Below are 24,901 nucleotides of genomic sequence, written 5' to 3'. Positions count from 1 at the left end.
TGAAAGCTGTGTGGTGGACCTACACAGTATTAGACAGGTGGTTTTAATATTGTAGCTAATTGTTGTAAATGAGAGTAAAATAGACGCAACACACTGCAGCTGCTGTTTGATCCAGTTTGAAAGTAAAACAGACACTGGGGAAGCAATTTACGAGCTGCTCAGTAACACTACTAAATGGAGCTTGTGGTTAGATTGTTTCCAAGGTCTAGAATTAGCTGTGGAGACAATGACTTTGTGGTTTTGACCTTTTCTCCTGCTGAGAAAGCAGAACTTAAACCCTATTGTCAGTCACTTTTTGTAGTTTCAGAAAGCCTTTCATACCAAAAGTAAGACCTTTGATCTGATGTCAGACATTGCTGAATGTCCTCATTGTTGGGCTTCAATGGTGACGCATCAGTCGACAGAAATGCTCATGGACTCCGGTGTGAGCTGAGCCATGGCTGCACCAGTATTTCCCCTTTAAAATGAGGTTAATGTACATGAAAACAGAAGGCATCCCCCACTAAAAGGATTCGATTCTTTGTCGTCAAACTTAAAGATTCTGCACCGGAGCTTTTGTTTTGTGTATTGTCCATTAGCTGTCACTGTGTTTCATTCCCTCCTCCGCCTCCAGTTCAGCTGAAACCCCCCACAAAAGCAGCAGTACGGGGCGACCGCTCTAATCTCTTTAACCTATCACAAGCAAACAGCTCTTCTAACATTTCCCATTTCCTACTGTTCACCTGAAATCAAAATAGAGCAACGGACTCGTAGCGGAGAGCCTTCACACGACAGCGCCTCTCCTCCCAGCATGCTTCAGAGGAATTAGGTCAGGGCTTGTTGGTAGTTATCTTTTCCTAACTGAGGTCTAGCGTTGATGCGTTGGGAAAATGTGGGGAAAGAATAATAGGGGTGTCGATTGAAGGGATTCATTGTAACTCACCTCACAGACAAAATGTACCCAAATTGGTGGGATTTCTTTGTGCAAACACACCATATTTGGAGAAGGGCTTTTAGTTAGTCAAACACAAGCTACTCAAACAACCAGAGGATGTTTTCAAAGCTGATACCGAGCTGGGTTTAATTTCAGCTGCCAGTAAGGTTAAAGTGTTTAGCGGTGGTTGGTTTATCTGGCCTGCCAGAGAGAGGAGAGAGGGGGGGGGAGTGACTCATAGGCTTCCCCATCGCGGAAAATACAGGTTACAGTCAGAGGAAAAAAAAAAAGTACAAGAATGACAAAAGGAGGGCTCTGGCTTATAGAGCAAACGCCGCTGACAAAGAAGGTGGCTATTTTAGGGCTGGGTAAATAAGAGGCAATGTCATAGCGCACCTACAGTAGGACACACACAGAAACACACCGCGTGACCTGTGGAGACCTCCTGTTTGGCAAACAAGCGGTGTAATTATATGCCTGTGCGGCGCTGCAGGTGGAATGTGCTAGCGATAGTCAAGCCCTTGTTGTCCTAAGGACTGGAAGCAGCCCCAACAGCCAACAGACATGAGCTCACCATCATTACAATGAGAGGCGTGGCCAAGCCTGTGACTGCTGCCGGCCTGATGTTGCCGTGGAGACAGGACACGCGCACACACACACACACACACACACACACACACACACACACACACACACACACACACACACACACACACACACTGACAGATTGACTTAGAGTGACACCACTGGGAAATTAAAATGGTAGCCCAAAGCAACAGGGTTTTATTGGCCAATCACAGTTTGATCCTGGATGTGTTTACTTTGCAAGTTTGTGTGTCTCAGCGAGTGTGCGTCTGCGTGTGTGTGTGTTTGGTGTAGAATAGGTAAACTGCACATGCATTGCCTAATTATAATGACAATGTCAGCCAGTGTTGGAAAAATATTCACCACGCTTGTCTGGCGTTCGGCATCAAGCAATTACTGGCCTATCAAATCCTTTTACTGCACCGCTCTGTGTGTGTGTGTTTGTCAGCGCTGTCAGTGTTTTGTGACTCCAGGACACACACACAAAAAAAAATAACTTCATGAATTACCTGTTTCACAGCCTGCTCTGCAGCTTAACTTACAGCCAGCACTACTTCAGGACTGGGTTGATTGTAGCCAGTTGGACGGAGCTTATTCACCTCGGTTGTTATCTAGTGCTTTAATGACTTCCAGTGAGGCGGCGGAGTGGAGGCAAAAAGTGAACCATTTTATTACATTAAAATGTTTCATACAAACAATGCATACACACTAGTTTCATATTGCTTCAGACATAAGTTTCTTTTCTGTTTGAATTCCAGTTAAACAACTCTGTAACAAAATGTAAGTACAACATTTATGAAAATATAAATCTCTAAACAGGTAAGTCAGTCCTGACAATACAAAGAATACCATAGAAACATTCATTACCAGTATGTCAACTATGAGTTGCAAACATGTAAGTTATTAAAAGTCATTCAAGTTACTTAACATACAATAATACCATTTACTGGCTTCCATATGGACACATTCAAATATACTCTTAAACTGGCATTCCAATATATTTTATAAGAGGACTCTTTTTAAACTTTTTAGCAAAGATAGCACATTTTCTCTATCATAAACAGAATCACAGTCCAACACTGAAACAATTTGGTAACAATATAATTACAGTACAAGCCTCAAAAACCAATGAGACGGTCAACAAAATGAAACACAAACTATAATTGGGACTTTGGCAATTACATAATAGAATCTCTCTTTTTTTTAAATTTAGAAACTCTTGAGTTGGGGGGAAATAAAGTATTTTAAAGCTTGGTGCTACTACCCGGTTTGAAATTATCCAAGGGCCATTACCTCAACTGTTCAAAACTAGTAAACATACAATAAGATAGAATAGCCCTTATAAAGTATATGTAAAAGTGAAAGTGTGTGTTTTTTTTGTTTGTTTGTTTTTTTATCATGCCTGGCAGATGATTTGACTCATCAGAGTTTAATACTGTTGAAAACAAATTAAGTTTTGGGTTATTACAGACATGCTTTTAAAAGCTATCGCGACACCTTGCAAGGTACAACCTCATAGACTCCGAAATATTCTTTTAGATTGTCAGCAGTTTTAATTTCAGCCTGTCATGCTGTTATCAGAGTCAGTTTCTGCAGACTCAAATAAGGGTCCAAAAGATCAAGAGCCTGTGAAATAGTGTAGAAAGAAACCGGAAACCTGTGGAGTATACCACCTTTGGTAAAACTAGGAAAAAGCCCTGCCTGAGACAATTTGCAATTTCGTTTAGCAGATGCTTTTATCCAGAGCAACATACATCTGAGAGTAGATACAACATAGGTAAGTGGGGAAGCACTAAGGACTCCGCCCAAGGCTCCTCACTGGACAACTGCGCCGTGACTGGGGTTTGAACCATTGATCTCCCATGCTAAAGTCAAAGCCGCTAGCCATTGAGCTATCTAGCTATTGAGTAATGCTTGTGTAACAAAGAATTTAACACTGACATAGAAAGTATAATTAAATGTAATAAAAAGTACATCTAAAATGCAACTTCCGCTTTGAATCTGTGCTTATGACAGCAGTCAAATTGTTCAACTACTACCATTCACTACCTTGAAGACCTTACGCAAAGGTTTTTCACTGCTTTACAAAAGGTGACAAACAATCACAGGCTCTGAAATAGGGATGTGATGGCATTAGGTTTCCACTACATCATGATGTTAGCTAAAAGAATTCACAATTATGATACCATCTATTAGAAAACAAAGCTATTTGTCCGATTCATTTCTAATATCTTTTATTGTGTGTTTTGTCTCATTTTTGCCAAATACACTCAAAAGTGAAGACAGAGTCTGTAATTTTAACTGTACTATATGTTGTCCTTAGTTACTGGTACTTGGTTATGTATGATATTATCATATGTGTAACAGTGTGACATCATATCAGTATTTCATTTTGTAAATATCGACAAAATGCCTATTTTTAATTGCATTTTAGCAGTTCATCACAATCTTCCCGACCCTTATGTAATCCCACAGATTTCCAAATTGCTCACCTCTGATGCAAAACGCTATGACAGCATTTTTGTTTTTATATATATATATATATATTAGGGCTGGTCCGAAAAGCAATTTCTGGGCTCTGGATATTCAGGTCCCGTTAATAACAAATACCCAAATATTTGCCTCGTCCATGGGGGGGTTATCATCGGAGTCCGACAGCGTTAGCATTAGCATGGATATCCCCATTTTTGCATTCACATATCTCCCTCTTCACGACGTCAGACTTGGTAGGTCTGCGTGATACAGCCAGGCAACTGGCCAATCCAAAGTAACGCTGACCCCTGAGGTCACTGCAGTCCACAAGACTAATATATGCCGATTCTTAATGACGGTAAAGCAGCAGATCTCAAAATTAATAGTCGGATACCACCACAAGGACCGAATATTCGGATATTCGGGTCCAGCCCTAATTTATATATGAAGAGACTGTAGCTTTTCAAGAGAGTCAGCTGTAGCCTGCAAGTACCTGGATGGTCTGTGTGTTTCTGTAAGTGGACCCAATCCATGTTTTAAGACAAATCTAGATCACTCTAAACAATTTATACAATGTTTCATATAAATAAATCTAATAACTTCTCACAAACCACTCATAAAGTGCGTCCATCTACTGTCTAAACTTCTATATATATTCACATGGCCAAGTTGTTTCAAACATCGGGCTAATCACTCTGTCCTGTAACACTGGAACATTTGAACAAACTCCACTAAACCTAAAGCAAGAACACTGGTTAAGGCGTGAATGTGTATGGTGCTATGCTACACTGTATGCTCAATAGTGGTGTTTCCCTTAAAAGGAACAGCACACAAATTGACGGAACTGCAGGTAAATTCACATCAAATTTACGTAAACTGTTCCAAGAAATATCCTACAACTATCATAACAAAGAGCAATGCCATCCGTCTCTCGTGTTGTTGACTGGATTTCATTACACTGATCGTCTAGATTTAACGTCAATGCAAGTAGTGTGTAACGGTGCGTATACTGTGTTTACAAATTCCCTGCATTTTCATAAATCTTGTAATCTGCACATAAAGAACATTTTAAATTCCAGGCACTCACTTTGATTGCATTAAGCACAACATAACATTTTTAAGGAGTTGCACAAATTGCAGCAGCCAAAAAGAGATATGTACATATGTTCATAGTTCTTCCTTTTTGTACAGTACGGCCTGATGTAAATACAAACATAAATATACTCTTTTAAGAACAACATTATGGCTTAATGTGCACAATGAAAATAAAGAGTGTACAATGAAAGTGGCAAAGATCACTGGAATGGCTTTGAAAATGTTTGACCGAGACATTTGAATAATAACTTTGTTCTTCAAATGCAAAAGGACACATAATGGCAAACTAATACTTCACAGAATTGACATTTTTCTTCTTTTCTAAAACAGTATTTTTCTAACAGTCTTCATGTGTAAAACAAAGTGTATCATAAGTTGGAAGTAAGTAATACATAATTTGAGTGCAGCGTTAAAACGGTCGGCCCATTAACTACCCAGAGGGCTGACATCTGCAGCTGAATCACGTGGCTGTAAACAAGAATCAACTGCAACCCCAGAGATTCCAAGCTTTGTCACCTGTGTCCACCCACCTATCTTAACTCCTCCTACTCCTTTCGTCTCCACCTATCACTGCAGCAGTTCAGTCTTTTTTGTAGGCGTTGTCGACTCACCTTCTCCGGAGTCCGACACGTTGATGGGGCTGTCCCTGGAGAACACCTCTGTTGACTCCCTCCAAGTGCAGTCAGCGACGGTTTTAAAGGAATGGTTGCCACATTTGGGCCGCACCTTCTGCGAGGCGTTGTTGACAATCTGTCGGCTGTTGGAGGTGGCTATCTTTATCTTGAGAGCAGCATCCACACGATCCACAACTGTGTATGTGCCGATGCTGCCATCCTCAAAGCCAATGATGATGTTTAGTGCTCGTTGGGAAAGAGACAGGAAGGTTGGGGTCTTGTAAAGCGAGCATGTGCCGATGCTCTTGCCATCAGCAAGCCGCATCACGATCAGGTTGGATACGACACCAGCATCATCGTCTTCGTCGCAGTTCCGGAAACAGATGTATACAAGATAACGACCATCTCTTGATAATTTCTGGCGCCAGATTATACCTGCAGCGTGGACAAGCCGCAGCTTCCCACTGTGAAGATCCAGGACGTTAATATTCTCGTCACCTTTAGAGACAATTCCTAATTTCCCATTGGGAGAGATCTGGAAGTCCTCTAGATTTTTGAGGAAGTTGGTTGGGAGCTGGACACGTCTGCAAACAGACTCATCTGCCACACTCCAGATAAAGACGGTCTCTGTGGACGTAATGAAGACCACGCAGTCAGGGCAGTCAGGAATGAGCTTGAAGTTGACAATGGTGATACCATCATCGCAGACAAATTTCTTTGATACGCTGCCCGACCAAAGGCTGACAGCAAGGAGCTTGTTTTTGGATGTTCCCACCAAGAATGTGTTTGCTGTGGTGATGAGTGCATTCTGGAGAGTGACTAAGATGTTGCACACTTTGTGCCCAGTAGCAAGCCTCCAGACTCTGGAAGCATTCTGCTCACAGAGGGACACCACAAACTGGTCGTTGTGGGTGATTAGCAGCTGTGATATTCTCTGTCCATTGATGCGGAAGATATTTTCTCCAGTGTTGGTTTGCCAAATGTACTGACTGGACTTGTCGTCTGAAGTCACCATGAGATCCCCTGAGGAGGTTAGGACACAGTTCTCCACTATGCCCTCGTGCTTGAAAACTGTTTCAATAAATCCAGTGCTAAAGTTCCACTTGTGGACAGCTTCTGAGCCATCCATGGTAAACACGTAGTCCTCTCTGCCGGACAGCTGCAAGGTCTGGATCTTCTTGCCTGTTTTGTCAATGTTGGACATGGCGGTGATGATATCAATGTCCCAGACAGACAGAACTCCACTGCTGGCAACAGAAAGCAGCAGATTGTGGTGGACTGATTTGATGAGTTTTACAATAGCCCCTGAGATCTCAATCAGGCTAGCCATGCACTGTCCACTGTCCCTCCTCCAGACAAAGATAGAGGAGGTGTTTTCCATGGAGGCCACAATGCTTTGTCCATTTTTGGAGAGAACAGCTGCAACAAAGCGTTCACTACGCTTGGCTTTGAACTTCTCTACCATTTTCCATACTTTTGTGTCCAGAACCTCAATACTCCTGGCCTTACAAATGAGAATGGAACGCTGGTCTTCAGATAGCTCGATGCCCACCACTTCACTGTCATCCCCTCTACAATCATAATCTTCCATCAATTTCGGGTTGGTGATCTCTTTGGTGTTCCACACTGACAGACTGCCTTCATTGTCAACCATCACCATTTGGTTAAGGGTGTCCAGCACAAGGATGGATTTGACGAACCCCCCAGAAAACTCAGATGTCATAGTGGCCAATTTGTCACCATTTCCTAGATGAAAGACAGATGCAGTGTTGAGGTACTGGCCACAGAAGGCATACATTCCATCTGGCGAGCACTGGACACAAGTCACCTCGTACCAGCAGTGGAACTGGTAGAGAGGCCAGCCGTAGAGGAGGTCAATGACATTGACGTCTTTACTAGCTTCAAGCCAAGCCAAAGCATGATGGGTAGACAAAGTAAAGCCATTGATGAAGGCAACCCCACCAGTGATGCCACCGTGCTTGGACCCCTTGATTTCAACCTCAGATAAAAGGCAGGACTTGTGATTATCATAGATGAGCAGTGTATTTTTGGTTGTGGCCACGACCAGATACTTCTCATCAGAGGTTAGCCTGATTCCCAGCACAACAGATCTGGCTGTGTCGATCTGTCGTAGAAGCTGTCTGCTTTCTACATCCCAGGTGCTGACCGACCCGTCCTCCAATGCAACAAGGACTATGTTTGGGGCTAAAGTGGGCAAGATCTCCACAATCTGCATATAGCTAGAGCACAGAGGAAGCCTTTCTGGACTGTAGGTGACATCCATAGAGGAGTGGAGAGGCACAATAGAGCAGTACTTTGGGCCATCTTTGTCACACTCCAGTAGGAGGTGTCTGAGCTTTGGAAGGGAGGTGACTACTGGCAGAAGCCTTTGCTGCAGCTCTGCAGACAGAGATGCTGGGTTCTTCAGCACTTTTACCTTAATGCTACGTAGGGTGGTGGCCAGAAACTTCAGCTCTTTTTCTTGGGTGTAACTGTAAGCTAGATCAATGTCTGTTAAAGCCTTTTCAAACTGGCCAATCTTAATCATTGTGTAGAGCCAACTGAAGTTCATAATGACGCCAAACATCAGGTCATCGGTGCGCCCGCTTCTGGTAAGGTGATACACCAGCTCTGTCATCTTTCTGTGATTGACAAAGAAAATGTCAGGCTCCAGAAGATTGCACTGGAACACCCAAGGTTGTTCAGGAGTCTGTCTGTCATAAGAGTACTTATCAGAAGATGTTTTTTCATGGGACTGTTGATGGTGAGGGTTTTTGTGATGAGAAATGTTCAGGGAAGTGAAGTGGTTGTTATCATAGGTAAAGATTTTCTTCCTGCCTCCTGACCAAGCCCCAAGGAAGTACTCAGCTAAGAGACTGTGCATTTGATGCACATCCTCTTCATTGCTAAGGTACAGCTTCTGGGCAATGAGATGTAGGTGTCTGTTGGCCCAAACCATCAAGGTGACGTTCCGCACCTGACGCTCCACCAGATAGCCATCCAGCTCCTCTTTAAGCTTCGCAACCAAGTCATAGGAGATCCTCAATGGGTTTTTGAGGTAAGTTGCCACAATGACATCCCCAAGAACTATGTTATCAAGTGACAGGATATCTTCCAGCTCAACCTCAGTTAACCCAGCCTTGGCCATGGTGATATATCCTAATGCTCTGAAGACAAATCGTTGCCCCAATTTGTTCTCGACAGAGTAGAACAGCTGCTCTATGCTTTCATGCACTGTGGAACAGAGGGATCTATCATCCACATCTTTGTGAGACCTCCAGTGAACTACTTCTCTGTAGATGAGGTTGACAAACATTGGCAATGTACACTTGGCAAGTGCCTCATTGACATAGATCTGTTGGCCTGAGGTGACTTTTCTCTTCACCCCCAGCAATTGCTGTTTTAATGTTTGGCTGCAGACTTTGCGGTCTCTCTGGATTAATTCCACATAATAGCCCTCATCATGGATGAGGTGGCGGAGCTTCTGCAAGATACCGTGTTTATTGGGCAACGTTGATACTACAATGCGGACTGTTCGAGGCAGGTGTATGGGGAGCCACCACAGTTTGCGAGCTTCATCGGCATCTGAAAGCTGCTCCAGGGCATCCAGGACGATGACCAAGGGCCTGTGGAACGAGGATTCCCCTAGGAGGTTGATCAGGAGCTCTCTCATCTCCTGAATCTTGTTAGGCAAAAAGTGAATCAGGCAGCGGTAGTTGATTGCAATCTGTTCACAGATGCTCTGGAGGAGGGTTCGTAGGTCTGTGGAGAGCTGGCTGGAGCCAATAAAACGAACAATGACCACTGGGTCAGTTTCAGGGCCCATCTCTTTCTGCAGCCATGTGTAGGCCTGAAAAACAGTATTGAGAGGTAACTGTTACAATATGTACGGTAAGATTATTTAACTGAAAGATTCTTGAAATATGACTGTTGAACAGGGATATAAACTGTGGATCATTTTAGGATTTAGAACATTTTCAGATGCTTGTGTATGCTTACTGATTAAAACTGACTTGCATTCTTCTAGTCAGTAGTTGAAGAAACCAGAGGCAAACAACTAGAATGATCAGGGAAGGGCTCATTATCACAGCAAGAAGGAGAGGTTGAATTTTTTTTTCACGATAGAATAACTGTGCTACACTAAATGTTACTTTTGATACACATGGCAAAATGAAAGAAACTCAGTAATGTTGATTTGTAATGTCATCATTTTCAAAGCCATGAAAATATACACATTTTAAAATCTTTTTTTAAGAGCAATAACCTATGAATGAGAACTGCTCAAAATCTGAAGATTCACTGATCTTTTAATTTCATTCCTAAATACCTTAAATGCCCCAGACCAGCTTTTGGGAGGGATTCTGATGTTATTTGACCCTTTTAGAGAAACACAGATAAAGCCTACAACACACTGAGCTCTGAGACAAAGGGAGAGAAAAAGAGAGAGGCACAAAATCTCTCTATTTCTTGTATTTTAAATATGCTTTATATTTATGCCAAACTCATACATCAGCTTTTAACTGCCCCTCTTGATTTGAGAAGTCTTGTCTGTTAATTGAAATGTACAGTAAACTGGAGTTTAACTACCATCAGTGTTCCATATGACCTTCAATACAGCTACAATATAACTATGCATAAGCCTAATTTAAACAATCACCCAAAAATGAAATTCCACATTAATTAATTTGATTCTTGGACACGGTAAATGTCAGCTATTATCACGGTTCCAAAATTCAGCAGAGTCGTTTCAGACTCATTTCTGTATTGGCAATATTCTCTAACTGTGTCAAAGCAGCCATTGCAGTGTTAGGAACCTATTACATTCAGCTGAATATTATGATTTTACAGTCTGTCTAACAACTAGTTCAATTTATCATCTAATACATTTATTCATATTCTGCAACTGTGTGTGGTTTGGCTGATGATATGAAAGTCTGCCTAATGTTCTCACACACCTGTTATTATCACAAAGGCCTAAAGCTGCTGGTTTAACACGGTGACCTGAGCAGAACTGAGGTATTAAAGCTCAAAATGAGATGTCTGTGCAATTCCCTTTGACATTATCTTTGTCTTTGCCACGTGATTATTTTCAAGTCTTTTATTAAGGTGTGCAGAATCACTTGTAAGACAATCTATGGCTTTAGAAATGCAGTTTGTTAAGAAAGGTTTTAAGCTTATTGTAAAAGTGTATTCATGGAAGACTGACTTACAAGACTCCCATGAATGCAAGACATTTTGAACTTCTAATTTTAATGGGGTGGCTTAGTAATAAACTAGTAATCAAATATTTATCAAATATGTAAATCTTTCTGCCAAACTTTTATCTAATTTTACAGTTTGCTTCATTTTAAATATTACTAAGGAAAACTACAAAACAAACCCTATCTCAGGCCACTTGGAGGAGAACAGAGAGACGTATTTTGCGATAGACCCAGCGAGGTCTGAGCTCAAAATTGAGACCAAAATGCTCCAGGGTTCAGATGAATCAAACTAAACAGGCCAGGTGTGAATCACACCCACTGGACTCTAGGAGCAGCACAGTGGTCCCAGAACTCCTCTGTCTATATTCAGTGCCTCCTTTAGGCTGACTTTAATCTAATAGAACCCCCTCTCCTTCGAACACAAAGGCCACAAAGGAATTCAAACTGTTATTTTTTGTTTTAACCTCCAGTAAGTACCGAATGGATAGAGATACATACACAGGACAATATAATTGTGAGAAACGTTAGACATCTGACTGAAAATACTTAATCGTGAATGCCTACTGCAGAAGTATTTAATATCCAGACCTTTTACTAAATAGACAGTGTCCCTACAACTATAATGGGTAGAACACATGTAAACTGGGCTTATTTATGTATTAGTACAATAGGATTGTGTCAGAAATCAATCTGCTTATAAGTGCTTGTAAATAAACTTGAATATATTGTATTGAGAAACATCTCAGCTTAATTTTGAATTGACAAAACCTAGACTGTAAGAAAGCAGAAAGAATGATTCATCTCAGGAAACAGTGTGTCAAGCTTTGAAAACATCCACAACAACAATGTTACAAAATGTTGTGGCTCTCAGAAAGCAAGCTTGATGGAAAACAAGACACGTGGTCCTGTTGCACTGAAGCAGTAGGGTGAGAATAACTCCAAATTATAGAATTTTTATTTCCATCTCACCATTCTTTCGTCTTTTCTCACAGAGATCCCCTACCTTTACGAGTCTGGGCTCCGAGTGTGTACATTTAGTGTTGCTAGCCTGAAGCCATAGACCTTAAAGTCACCCCGTCTTTTACTTAAAGGTCCCATATTGTGCCACTTTCAGCACATTAATCAAAGTCTTAGGTGTTTCCATAGTGTGTCTTTCTGTTTTTCAGCATGAAATATTACAAAGATGGTTCATTTCATCATGACTGTACAACCCCTGGTTTTAAGACTGTTCTAAATGCGGTGTTTTGCTTAAAAAACCAATGACCTGCTGCTGTTCCCACCCCCTTCAGGAAGAACACACTCTCTCTGTGTGTGATTGACAGCTAGAGCTGTAAAGCTAGAGGACTGGCTCACTGTGGGGGAACTTGATAAATGGAAAAATAAAAACATATTTTCACATATGGGACCTTTAATCTCAAGTCTCGTTGAATTTGTACTTTCAAACATTGTAACCTTGTAATCTTAAACACCTAAATTAAAGCTTTAATCATTGTTTTCTTGCTGTTATTGTAACATTTTACACAGCTGCTATGAGCTGAATCTGGATAATATGAATGGCGCTTACAATAAATGTGAGTATTATTGTGACACTTATTACCAAGGTTGGACAGGAGGGCTGGATAAGTGGGTGTCTGCTGTGTGATCTTGGCTACAGTGTGATCTTAATGTAGCCAGGCAGCCAGATGGCACACAAATCCAGAGCAAACAGAGAATAGGCTACACATACACACTTGTGCATCCATTAAAAAACAAATGTAGGCAATCTTCGCTGCGAAATCACCGCAAATGTTAACACATAGATGAAACCCGCAAATCAAAGCACACCTACAAAGTCTTACACAGATGTGGACTGACGTGAACACACACACACTTGCGTGGCTTCACAGGATATTAGAGACGTGCGCATGGCAATGGACTGACTCTTGGCAGACACACAGATGGTCAAGCAAGCGTTTGATGAGAAGAGATGAACAGTTGCACGCCCCCTCATACTCTGCTGTGCAAAGACGGACACATGCTCAGATCAGACAGACAGACAAAAGCAAGCGTGAGCCAGAGTGAGACAGAGTGAGACAGAAAGGGGGACGGAGATGACACAAAAGGAGAAAGATAACAGCGTCATTTTCAAATATTCTCAGCTTGCGTGTCTCACCTCTTTGGCCACCTCAGACAGCAGCAGTGTCTTTCCAGTGCAGGGTCCTCCGTACACCACTAGAGGGCTCATCCTGCTTCCCTTAGACGGCATGACATACTCCTGCACGTAATCCAGTGACTCGGCCTTGTACTCATAGAGGGCTGCGAAGTTTTTGCAGAGGGACAGGTGCTGCAGGATCTCATCGTACAACGGATCAGTCTCTGTGTCAAAGTTCTGCTGGACTGTGGCCTGGATGATGTCCACCATGTCCTCGTAGAACTGTTTACACAGACCTTCTACGTAGTGGCTCTCCACTTCTTGGGAGTAGCCTAACTTCATGTCGCAGTGCGTGACAGAAGAATAGACGCGGAGGTTGGAGGCAGCCACGACTGTGGGGATGAACTCGTCCCGAACCTTCAGAAGGCGTTCGTAAGCTTCCTGGTTGCGCATGACGCGATCGCTGCTGACCACAATGTCCATGTAGCGCGCCATCTCAGGGATTTTGGCGAAGCGGTCAAAGTTGGAGATCTTTCGAATGTAGCAGACACATTTCCTGAGAAAGGCAGGAGTTTGTTTTCCAAGGGCAAAGTCTAGTTCATCCTCCAAGGCTGAAATGAGAAAAAATAAAGTGAGGTGAGGAAAGTCATTTGCAACTTCTACTTCTTCTTTTTTTTTCTTTACTTCTTTATACATTGCTTTTAGTACATTCTAAAATGGCCTAAATAATGTAATGTAAAGGCAAAAACTGGACAAGTTTTAGGAGCTTTTAGTTTCTGATTAGGTAGATTTCTCCTGAGCTTTGTTTAAATGAAACAAAGTTGACAAATTCACATAAGCTAACAGTACTGAACAAAGACCCCACAGATTGAAATTCTGCCAGCATCTCCTGTGTAGTTTAGCTCACACAGTAGCCTGTTAATTAGGTGGGGAAGGCATAAATTGCGAAAGGAAATGTGTGAGTTCCAGGGGAAGGCACAGCTTCCTTCATCCAATATAATTGAACACTGCTTAAAGCCCAACACGCGCAATTAAAGTGCAAAAAAAGCAGTTTCCTGACACAAAAAAGCTACTTCCTTTTAATGTAAAATTCTGAAATGTTGGACGGCAATTACTTAATTACCGTAGCTTTGTATTATTCTTTATTCCTGCAACAGAAAAAGCCATAAACTGTGCCTGGCTTATAAAACACAAACTTGTCATTGGATCACAGCAGCACTGCTTAGATCATGTCCCGTAATGACAGGCTGAGAAATGAAAAGGAGATGTCTTGAAAGATTAGCTCAGTGCTGTCCAAACAATTCAGCAATAACTGCATGACTCCCAAATGAAAAGTCTCTTAGAGACAGGAACTGATATGGAGCCCATTAAATCAACTTTACAGTGTGGAAACAAAAGAGTGGGAGGAATTTCATTGTCACTTGACTCCACTCCTGGAGGTGTAAAGAAACCAAGAATACCTGGTTTGGATGTTTAATCTAACTAGGAGAAGTATATGATGGGACCACCACAACATGTTGAATAATCATTTAGTAATTAACATAATAAACACTGCAAATTGCATTTAATAATATACAAAATCTCCTGAAAGTACATAAAAAAGCAAAATAATGAATAGTCAAGCAGTTCCTTGCAGAACAAAATGTTTTCAGCCCCTGCTGCTTAGATTAATAACAGTGAGTCGAGGCTGCTATGTGATCGATCAATCACTGTCAGCCGCTGAGGTGACTCTGATAGATCTGATTGCATCTCATCTCTTGTTATCAATTTAGTTACAAGGTGATGGTCTAGAAAATAGAATCCGTCACTAGAAATACAGCCTTTGCTGTGTGATTTTTTTCCAACTTGAAGGTTAATTTTATATTTGAACAATACATTTTTTTGACATCTCTGCTCTTTGGTATGAAAACACTGTTCAGAGTTGGTGTATAAACATTCTTTTATCAGGTATTTGCTGTTACTCACTATTACAACTAACTGTATGCTAATGTATGATTCATTTACAATGCACAACAGAAGATAGTTCATCCTTATCCCATATCATACACTCATACATCAAATTAATTTTATTATTTCTAATTTGAACAATGGGTTATTTGTGCTTATATAGCTGGAAACAGCTGATTTTTAATGGAATATCTCCATAGGGGTACAGAGGCCCATTTCCAGCAACCATCACTCCTGTGTTCTAATGTTACATTGTGTTAGCTGATGGTGTTGAAAGGCTAATTGATGATTAGAAAACTCTTGTGCAATTATGTTAGCACATGAATAAAAGCATGAGTTTATATGGAAAACATGAAATTGCCTGGGTTACCCCAAACTTTTTCTCCTTTTGCACACATACAGCCCCCATACGAACACACTCTCACATCCATGCTTCACTGTCAGGACTGTGCATTCATTGTGGTGGTAACTGCCGGGTTCATAACAAACATGCTGGACTCCATTTGGCAGCTTTGTTCCAGAGCAAGCAAGAATTGACATAGAGATGCAACACCTTTCTGACTGTGTGAGCTGTTACAGAAATATGAATTCTATTGCTAGCCCCTATGCTAAATCAGAAGTACCTGCACACTAGCCGCTATTTTAGGGGGACACCCACCGAGGCTGTTATAAGTGGTAGTGTAGCCTTTTCTATGCCTCCTGATTGCTGCTACATGTGTTTTTCCACTGATTTTTAGTTGGTCACAGATCTTCAGATATCATTTTTTATCTTTGTGAAGTCTCAACCAGATTTTCAGTTCCTCTGGCAATTCTTTGTCTTGTGAAGTCATGATGCAGATATGCAGATAGATCCAGTCGAGAGGTCCAAAAGCGAGAAAGTTCTGATGTTTATAGGTCATTTTATAACCATATTCATACAGTTCAGCTAAGTACAAACCACCGGTGCAATCAGTTTTGTTTCAGTGCCCACAGGGTTTCATTAATCACAAGTGTATTCACTTGAGTTGCAGAGTTTCGACTTTGGGGACTACATCTTCATTACAGTGTTTTTAAAGTCTTTGCTTTTTATTGTATGTACGTGTTTGGGGTCTCCCAGGCAATTTCATGTGTCCATGAAAACTCACACTTTTATTCATATGTTAACATAATTGTACAAGGGTTTTCTAATCATCAATCAGCCTTTCAACACCATTAGCTAACACAATGTAGCATTAGAACACAGGAGTGATGGTTGCTGGAAATGTTCCTCTGTATCCCTATGGAGATATTCCATTAAAAACGAGCTGTTTCCAGCTAGAATAGTCATTTACCACATTAACAATGTCTAGACTGTATTTCTGATGAATTTAATGTTATCTTCATTGAAAAATCTGCTTTTCTTTGAAAAATAAGGACATTTCTAAGTGACCCCAAACTTTTGACCAGTAAAACTGCTCTAAATGGCTACTGAAAAATAAAACAATTACTGATATAGGACACAATTATTAATCTTTTGACATATAAGTGATATACTCATTTCTGTTGTATACTGAACCTTTATCACCCTTCATTTATTTTAGTAATTACTAGGGTTGTGAATTGGTGAAACACAGGGAAAGACAGAGAGATAGAACTGAGCAAAGATCCTGCAACCAGAAATGTGGGAGATATTTGAAATGACATGACACAAAAAGATGAAAAAGAAATAAAAAGTAGACCCGAAACCAACCAGAGCAAAGGAATTTCTTGGCCTGAGCACTCTTCATGGTCCCCTTCTCTTGAAGCTGCAGCACCGCCGTCCGGAAGATCCTCTTGATCTCCTCTGACACGTTCCTCCAGGCCTTGTCATTCTTGGTCTTGGCTGCGCTGCTTGACTCCATCTAAGCGGGACAAGGGGCAGAGAGAGGACAGTCTGACTTTTCAGTTTCAGACCGAGGACTCTCATCATGTACTCAGGGAATGCTGTCATTCATATTCATGTGCTGTCAGAGATGTACAGTAACAAAGGGAATATTCATGTGTTTCATGTAGGAAATGCTAATTTAAATGTTAAACTGCTTAAACCTAGAATTCAATCGGAATGATTGATTCATGATTCTATTAAGTACCACGCCAGTCAAGGATATTCTGCTTTTATGACTGAAGTGAGATTCAAGGCGACATTAGCATGGAGTATACAAGCAAACTCAACCAAATATTTCCTTACCACTATAAAACTACAGGTAAAATGTGGAAACTAAACAGTTGTATTCAAAATTAACTGTGCTGACAGAATTGTTGTTGAGTGACTTCTCTGGGTTTATTTGCAAGTATGCAAAAACTGTGGAAAAACATCAAAGTACAAGATGGCAAAAGGGTTTAAAGCTGTCTGAGACCAAGTAACTTTGCTCATAAATGCAAAGCAAAGATGGTCGTCTTTTGTCTACATGCATATAAAATATGTGTATCAAGCCGAATTAAACTCTTTCATCACAGACCTGAAGGAAAAGAATTTATTATTAGTACTGTTAATGCCTCCGTATAAGGACACAGATACACTACTGTTCAAAAGTTTGGGGTCACCAAACTTCAATTTCATGTTTGCCATGAAAACTCACATTTTTATTCATGTGCTAACATAACTGCACAAGGGTTTTCTAATCATCAATTAGCCTTTCAACACTATTAGCTAACACAATGTAGCATTAGAACACAGGAGTGATGGTTGCTGGAAATGTTCCTCTGTACCCCTATGGAGATATTCTATTAAAAATCAGCTGTTTCCAGCTAGAATAGTCATTTACCACATTAACAATGTCTAGACCAGGGGTGTCAAACATGCAGCCTGCCAGAGGGTCTAATCCGTCCGGTGGGACGACTTTGTAAAGTTTAAAAATTACAGAGAAGACATTAACTGCAAATTGTAAATTTGAAAAACTGTAAATTTCAAATAATTTCTAGACCATGACGAGTTGCTTTATCCTAAAGTAAAATACTATATGGCTCATTGTTCTTTTGTTGTTTTGTGTCTCAGTTTTGTAATATTTTGTTGCTTTTTGTCTGTCTTTTCTCGATGGCCCCCTTTTTTGTCGTTTTTTTCTCATTTTTCACGTTTTGTGTTTCCTTTTTCCTTTATTGTTTTTTTTGTCTTGTTTTTGTCGTTTGGTCTTTTTACTGTCTTGTTTGTGTTGTCTATTTTTTATTGCTTTGTGTCTCGTTTTTGTAATATTTTGTCTTGTTTTTGTTGTATTTTGTCTTTTTTTGTTTGACTTTTGCCATTTTGATCATGAAGTAAAATACTATATTGTTCAATTCTGGATGCCTGTGACTAAATGTTTTGTACCTTTATAGACACACTGTGATCTGTAAGTTGTAATGTGTAAATGACCAACTATGGCATAATATTGTTGAAATTGATTATTTTTCTTAAGAAATTCCAGGTTGTTCATAAGGTTTTCTAAAAAGATAATTCCTTAAATGTGAACATTTTCAGAATGTACTTTTTTGCACTAAAACAAAGGAAAATTTTAGAGTAGTTATTTATAGGTTATTATATTCTGATTTTACTGGTGTGGTCCACTTGAGATCAAATTGGGCTGAATGTGGCCCCTGAACTAAAATGAGTTTGACACCCCTGGTCTAGACTTTATTTATGATTCATTTAATATTATCTTCATTGAAAAATAAGCTGCTTTTCTTTCAAAAACAAAGACATTTCTAAGTGACCCCAAACTTTTGAATGGTACTGTATGTAAAATAACATGATCAGATGTGATTTAGGTGTGGCTCACATTTAACAGATTAGCCAGACTTACTGAGTTCTGGTAGTTCTTAAGCATTTGGGCTTTGGGTTTGAGGTAGTATGCGGGTGGCACAGAGTTTTCATCCCTGCAGTACCACTCTTCCAAGATGTGTGTCTCCAGCCCCGCCTCTATAGCTGCATCCAAGATCATCTCGAACTCCGCTGATTCCACCTCCCCCGGCACTCGGATGCTGCCGTATTTTTCTCCTACCAGGCCCTGAGGATGGTAGGAAGGAAGGAAAGACAAAAGACAAAGGGCATGGAAGGTGAGAAAGAGAGAGACAGGAAATGTGCATCATCACATTCTTTCAAACTGTTTTAGGGCTCTATTTTTTGGATCAGTGGTGCAGGGTGAATGGTGGAGTCAATGATGCACACAGCGCGGCTTATTTAAGGAAATTTCAGAGCCACGGGCGCAACTGTGGTACAGTTGGGACATCTACCAGGCAGTTTGTGACATCAGGGATGTTGCTGCCACCACAATCCCCTCTCTGTGGTGCACTGTTGTGCACACTGACAGCTCTATCTCGATTGGAAATTGCTTTACCGTACATTCCACATATGTACGGTTTGCAGTTTAAATAAGAAATTGCTGCAGCTCTCTTCACAAACAGAAACTACATTTTGCAGTGAATGTAGGAAAACCTGTGCTTGTTGGTTTGTTCATCTCACCATGCTTCATGTATGATCGCATAAAGATCATCAAATTAATCAATGAAAAAGAAAAGTGCAAAAGGAATGAACATGTAAAGCTTTAAAATATGGATAAATAAGGACAAGGACACCTCAGTACACTATTTAGATGTGAAGAAACTGGGGAAGGAAAGAACATAAAATTGTTTTAAGGCAACATTGCTGTGAAGCCTCATTGTTGCTTTAAATACTGGCGAGACATGAAATATGATCAAGAAAGTCCAGCTTAGGTAACAGATACAAGATTTTGAAATACTAGGATGCCAAAATGCTGAACAAAAGTGACATAAATGCAGCATGTAGTATTTTATTAAAATCTATCCATTCTTTTTAACATAGGGGAATAAGCATTTGTTGCTCCAACACATGGCATCTATCAAGTATGCACTATAGTGGAAATAGTAATGGCCAGATAGAGAGTGTGGTCAAAGACTAGATATCACAAGTCAGTAACAAGATCTTTGATGCGCAGTGTTAACGAAGTACTCAATGGTCCATCCAGAGCATCATGTGACATATGGTAAATTATTTATTAGACTAGAAATGGTGGAGTTGTGGACATTTAATTACCTGGCTATGGCCCCAAGTCGTGACATGTCAGAATCCAGCATGCCAAAAGTCCCTTCTTGCCTTTCTCCTGCCATATGTGGCATCATGTGATGTGAACACAGCTGCATTTTCAAATGGCCTTTAATATTCAGTGGTCAAAGGAGTGTCTGTGTACTGGCCACGCTACTAAACATATGTGAACATAGTCCTCTTAGGCCACCCATGAATAGTGTGTGGATTAATTCATCCATCCATTATCCATACACCGCTTAATCCTTATTAGGGTCATGGGGAGGCTGGAGCCTTTCCTGCCCAACTCACATTCATACCTACAGACAAATTAGAATTATCAATTAACCTCAGCATGTTTTTGGACTGTGGGAGGAATCCGGATTACCTAGAGAAAACCCATGCGTGCACAGGGAGAACATGCAAAGTCCATGCAGAAAGATCCCAGGGATGGATTAATTCAATGGTTGAGAATTTGTCCAGTTTAGAAAAAACAACAAAACTTTATCCTTGAGTCAGAAATAAGACTATATGTGTGTAGTGTCTATATTTTTGTTTCTTGCATTTTATCTTTCGCTGCCACGTTTGTCAGGTAAATTTTAGAAATGTGCTTCATGTGTGAAACCGGCCTCTGCAGCATTTGCTGGATGACACGTTGCTGCAGTCGAGCAAAAACTGAACCAGGTTCAACACTGCATTTTTGGGGCTTTGTTCCAGAGCCATGGTCCTACCACCTTGACTGAGTCAAAAAAAATGGTCTTATTCGAAGAAACTACGTAGCTGTGCTTTTTTTTTTTTTTTTTTACACAAAGCTAAAGTGGAAATAAATGTAACACAGATTGTAGTCAAATGGCCATCTGAGGAGGCTTGAGTCTATCCCAACTGACATAGGGTGACCCTGGACAGGTCACCGATGTATCACAGGGCTATATAGAGACAAACAAGCACATTCACATTCACACAACTGGACAATTTAGAAGTACCAATTCACCTCAGCATGTTTTTTGACTGTGGAAGGAAGCCCACGTATGCACAGGGAGAACATGGAAACTCCATGCAGAAGATCCTGGAAAGGTGGGACGTGAACCAGGGATCTTCTAGCTGCAAGACAACAGTGCTAACCAGCTAGCTACTGTGCAGTCCATAGCTAAAAATCTTGTTAAAATTTTCTAAATGCCTAGTAAGAGTATTAATCATTTCCTTTCTTATGGCCTTTTGCAAAACATCACTGGTCAATCCTGAAAAAGCAAAGGACATATTGGTGTGGCAAAATTGTTCGAGGTGCAACATTACCTTGTCTGGAAAGCAGATAAGAACAGACGGCAACAGCAGGAGGCAGTGGTAAATAGTAGATAGACAAACCAAATTTTATTCTTGCTAACATCTTCATGATGTCAGAGCAAATCTGGATTCAGTCAAATAGAAAGCCAACCAACACTCATTGTGCGATGATTGGTGGTCATCAATTCTACACAAGTCTGGTTCATCTGGAACAAACCTACTCAAAGACAGACCCACGCCAACAACATCCACCATCACATGATTTATTACATAGTAAAGTAGGATTCTCTTAGCACTTTTTCTATGGCCTCATCAATGATCCTTCACATCTTCTCTACAACTCATAATGTTTTCAATGGAGGTTAGAAAACCAGAATATAATTTTCTGTCTAATCGACCACAAGCCCACTCTCTGCTCTTCTACGCTTTATTTTGGTGAAAAAAACAGATTTGTTCTGCTACAGCACAGCAAATGTTTGAATGGCACACTGTTATGTAAAACACACAGACTTGGCCAAATTTCTCAGTAATCAGTGGTATTAAGAAAATGAGTAGATTTGCTTTTTGTATAGAACAGATGGGGCTGTTTTAAAAGAAAAGAAAGGAACATATTAATTAAAGAGGGAGGTGTGTGGATTTGTAGACTGTAAAATCTGATTTATGTTTGCTTTTGAGCTATAAGTTAAGGTTATTACCACCACAGCCACTACACCAATATCCAAAATTTCTCCACAGTCTTTTAGTCAGAAACGAGAACACTCGGCACAGTGGCTGCATAATTAAGGCACCGTCGAATCAAATTGTAGCCTTTTCATCCCTCTATTATCTCCCGCTTCCTATTGCATATGCACTGTAAGCTCCAATGAGTCTTCAATCTTCCCCTCGGCATCTAGGCACGTTTCATGAGTGACAGCAGATTCAATACCATCGGAAATAATCAGGGCCACTTCCTGCCTCGGTTCTTGATGCTCTCTGTCAGTCATACTTGAGGACAATAGAAGCAAAGACAGAAAAAAAAATCACTGTAAACCCCTCCATTACATGACCAGCTGATCTTTACTCCATGTGTCATAATTCACATGCACCTAAAGCCTCGGGGGGAAGACGCAGAGCGAGCGAGGGACAAGCCAAATGACTGTGAGCTCCGATGAGCAGGAAAACGACGTTTCTATGCTCTCGGCAATGACGCTTCAAAGCCATTCCATGTTGGACTCCTCGTTCCCTTGGCATTCATAGTGGGAACAGATGCAGAGAACAAGCAGAATCAGATGATGGCATGTGGCATGGTCTGTAGGACAGCCTACTCTAAAAACCCACAAATGCCTGTGATACATTCATTTATCTCGGCGCAGTTTCATGCAAAACGTCCAAAACGTTCATTTGGATGTAGAAGATAGAGAACCATGGACATTACCAGTTGTTTTGGAGGAGGAGGTGTCACTTCTAGGGTTGGTATCCAAAATGAATATTTACATTATATAAGCATTTAGCTGCCACACTTTGGATTAAAGATGGAAATCAAGCTCCCAAAAGAAAGCCAAAGGGTCAAAATATTACAGCCTTTGTAATAAAACAACAGGATTGAACTTCAAATTATGCTTGATTAAGAGCTTTCATGTGACTGGAAATTCAAGTATGTCCATTAAAGCAAGCAGCCTAATAAGAATTTGTTTGGGATTCCTGCTGTGTGTAACTCCCTGTGCTCTCTTCCTGCCAAAATAAAGAGTTTGATAGATAAGTAGGGCATGTCTGCTCGCTATCTCCACTTGTGATTGACAGAAAAGGTCATCAAGCCATAAATGTTCAAGTGACAGGTTGTAGTTCAGGGTGCTTCAAAAGAAATAATTAATTGCACTACTTTCTTGATGGAACCTGCCAAAGTAATAGTTTTGCATAGAGTTCAAACAATCCAACCAACTGACGTTTCGATTTTCAATTAACTATTAAGTTTTGTGTTCTTGGATGGTTTCCCAATTTCAAGGCAAAGTAAACAACAACTGCTCGCCACTGATTTAGTTGGGTGTTTCTAGCTATCGAAAATGAACATTTGCTCAAAGAGTTGGCCGAAAACTCTGCCTCTGATTGACCATGCAATCCAATAATATGTTCAAGTCATGCTTTAATGTACACTACCGTTCAAAAGTTTGGGGCCAAAATGTCCTTCTTTTTGAAAAAAAAGCAGTTTTTTTTCAATGAAGATAACATCTAATTCATCAGAAGTCCAGTATAGACGTTGTTAATGTGGTAAATGACTATTCTAGCTGGAAACAGCTGATTTTTAATGGAATATCTACATAGGGGTACAGAGGAACATTTCCAGCAACCATCACTCCTGTGTTCTAATGCTACATTGTGTTAGCTAATGGTGTTGAAAGGCTAATTGATGATTAGAAAACCCTTGTGCAATTATGTTAGCACATGGATAAAAGTGTGAGTTTTCATGGAAATCATGAAATTGCCTGGGTGACCCCAGACTTTTGAACGATAGTGTATATATTTTCAAACTGCAGCTATTGGATTCTGGAGAAAGATGGGTGAAGTTTAGCTAGTTATCTGCCAGGTTTACCATTATAACTGCATAACTGATTTAAGTTAAGTAGCAGATTACTTTAGAGCCAATAAGCACAAAGTTTAATCAATTTTCTATGCGTGTGCACTAATGTTTTTGGTTTTAAAGTCAAGTTAACATGTCCATGTGGTTTTTGTGATATGCTTAAAGATATATCATGAGCAAAATTAGCAGTCAGTGGGGTGGACTTAGATGCATGACTTTGTAGATCTGCACATTCTCGAGGAACCAACGGCCTAGTGTTACACCAGAGCTGTTTTAAAGCAGGAGGGGATTATTTTCATGGGGAAAAAATGTCAATGTAATTTTATACAAAGAGATGAGTTTTATGGGGTATAATCAATAGCTAGAGAAGGACATTAAAAGGCAAAAAAATTAATACTTTTCTCTTTTCAAAAAATCAATATTGCTCCTACTACAGCCTCATATTCACTGCTTTGCCATATGGAGAGATCCACATAGGTCATCGGTTTTCTTCATGGATAATGTAGTAGACAGTGAACATTTTGATCCTGCTATTTTGCACTTCATATAACATCAAGCCATTTTAGCTGTCTTTAAACAGCCTGCCAACATGTAAGACATGACTGTTTAGGTATACCTTAGAACTTCTAAGAACCTTTGAACACTGGGGTGCCCTGCAGGTCACCTCATCTGCCTACTATGACTCACGGTGCTGCAGTGATGTGTCAGTGGAGGATGCAGGCACTGGGCTGAGCTACAGTAACACTGAGAGTGAGACGCATAGTGTGTGTGAGGGGTAGAGCCAGCGGAAAGAACAGTCACTCTCCAAGTTGCTGACAAAGTCTCTGTCAGCTTGCCTTGCGGTGATGTAGCAGGATGAATGGAGTGGGTGACTGGCTGTGCGTGTGTGATTGTATGTGTGTGGAGATACGGATTAGGATAAGACCGACCGGTGTTTCCTATCAAAATGACAAAATCAGGTATTTAAATCCTAACATGAATACATCACCAACACATCCCTCAGCGTAATCTACTGTCACCTCTGTCACCCACTTGACTTACTAGAGACAAACTGTAAAAAAAAAAGTATATATTGCTGGGTGGATTTAACACCCCGT

The 24,901-nt window shown here is 40.6% G+C and overlaps 1 protein-coding gene across 3 annotated transcripts in view; it reads right to left on the bottom strand.

Moving 5' to 3' along the window:
- Positions 1-2,144: 2,144 nt before the first annotated feature.
- Positions 2,145-24,901, bottom strand: part of LOC111571088 (NACHT and WD repeat domain-containing protein 2) — a 68,332-nt gene continuing 45,575 nt past the window's right edge. For all 3 annotated transcript variants that reach the window (XM_055007881.1, XM_055007880.1, XM_055007879.1), the window contains exons 5-8: positions 18,732-18,935; positions 16,667-16,817; positions 13,033-13,622; positions 2,145-9,529 (exon numbers count right to left, since the gene is read on the bottom strand). In XM_055007881.1, the coding sequence (XP_054863856.1) occupies positions 5,633-9,529; positions 13,033-13,622; positions 16,667-16,817; positions 18,732-18,935 (4,842 nt within the window). In that variant the 3' untranslated portion in view covers positions 2,145-5,632. The remainder of the gene's footprint in view (positions 9,530-13,032; positions 13,623-16,666; positions 16,818-18,731; positions 18,936-24,901) is intronic.

This window comes from Amphiprion ocellaris, chromosome 23, assembly GCF_022539595.1.
Source record: "Amphiprion ocellaris isolate individual 3 ecotype Okinawa chromosome 23, ASM2253959v1, whole genome shotgun sequence".
NCBI lineage: Eukaryota > Metazoa > Chordata > Actinopteri > Pomacentridae > Amphiprion > Amphiprion ocellaris.
The sequence above is the reverse complement of the archived record's forward strand: the minus strand, read 5'-3'. Positions and strand labels throughout refer to the sequence as shown.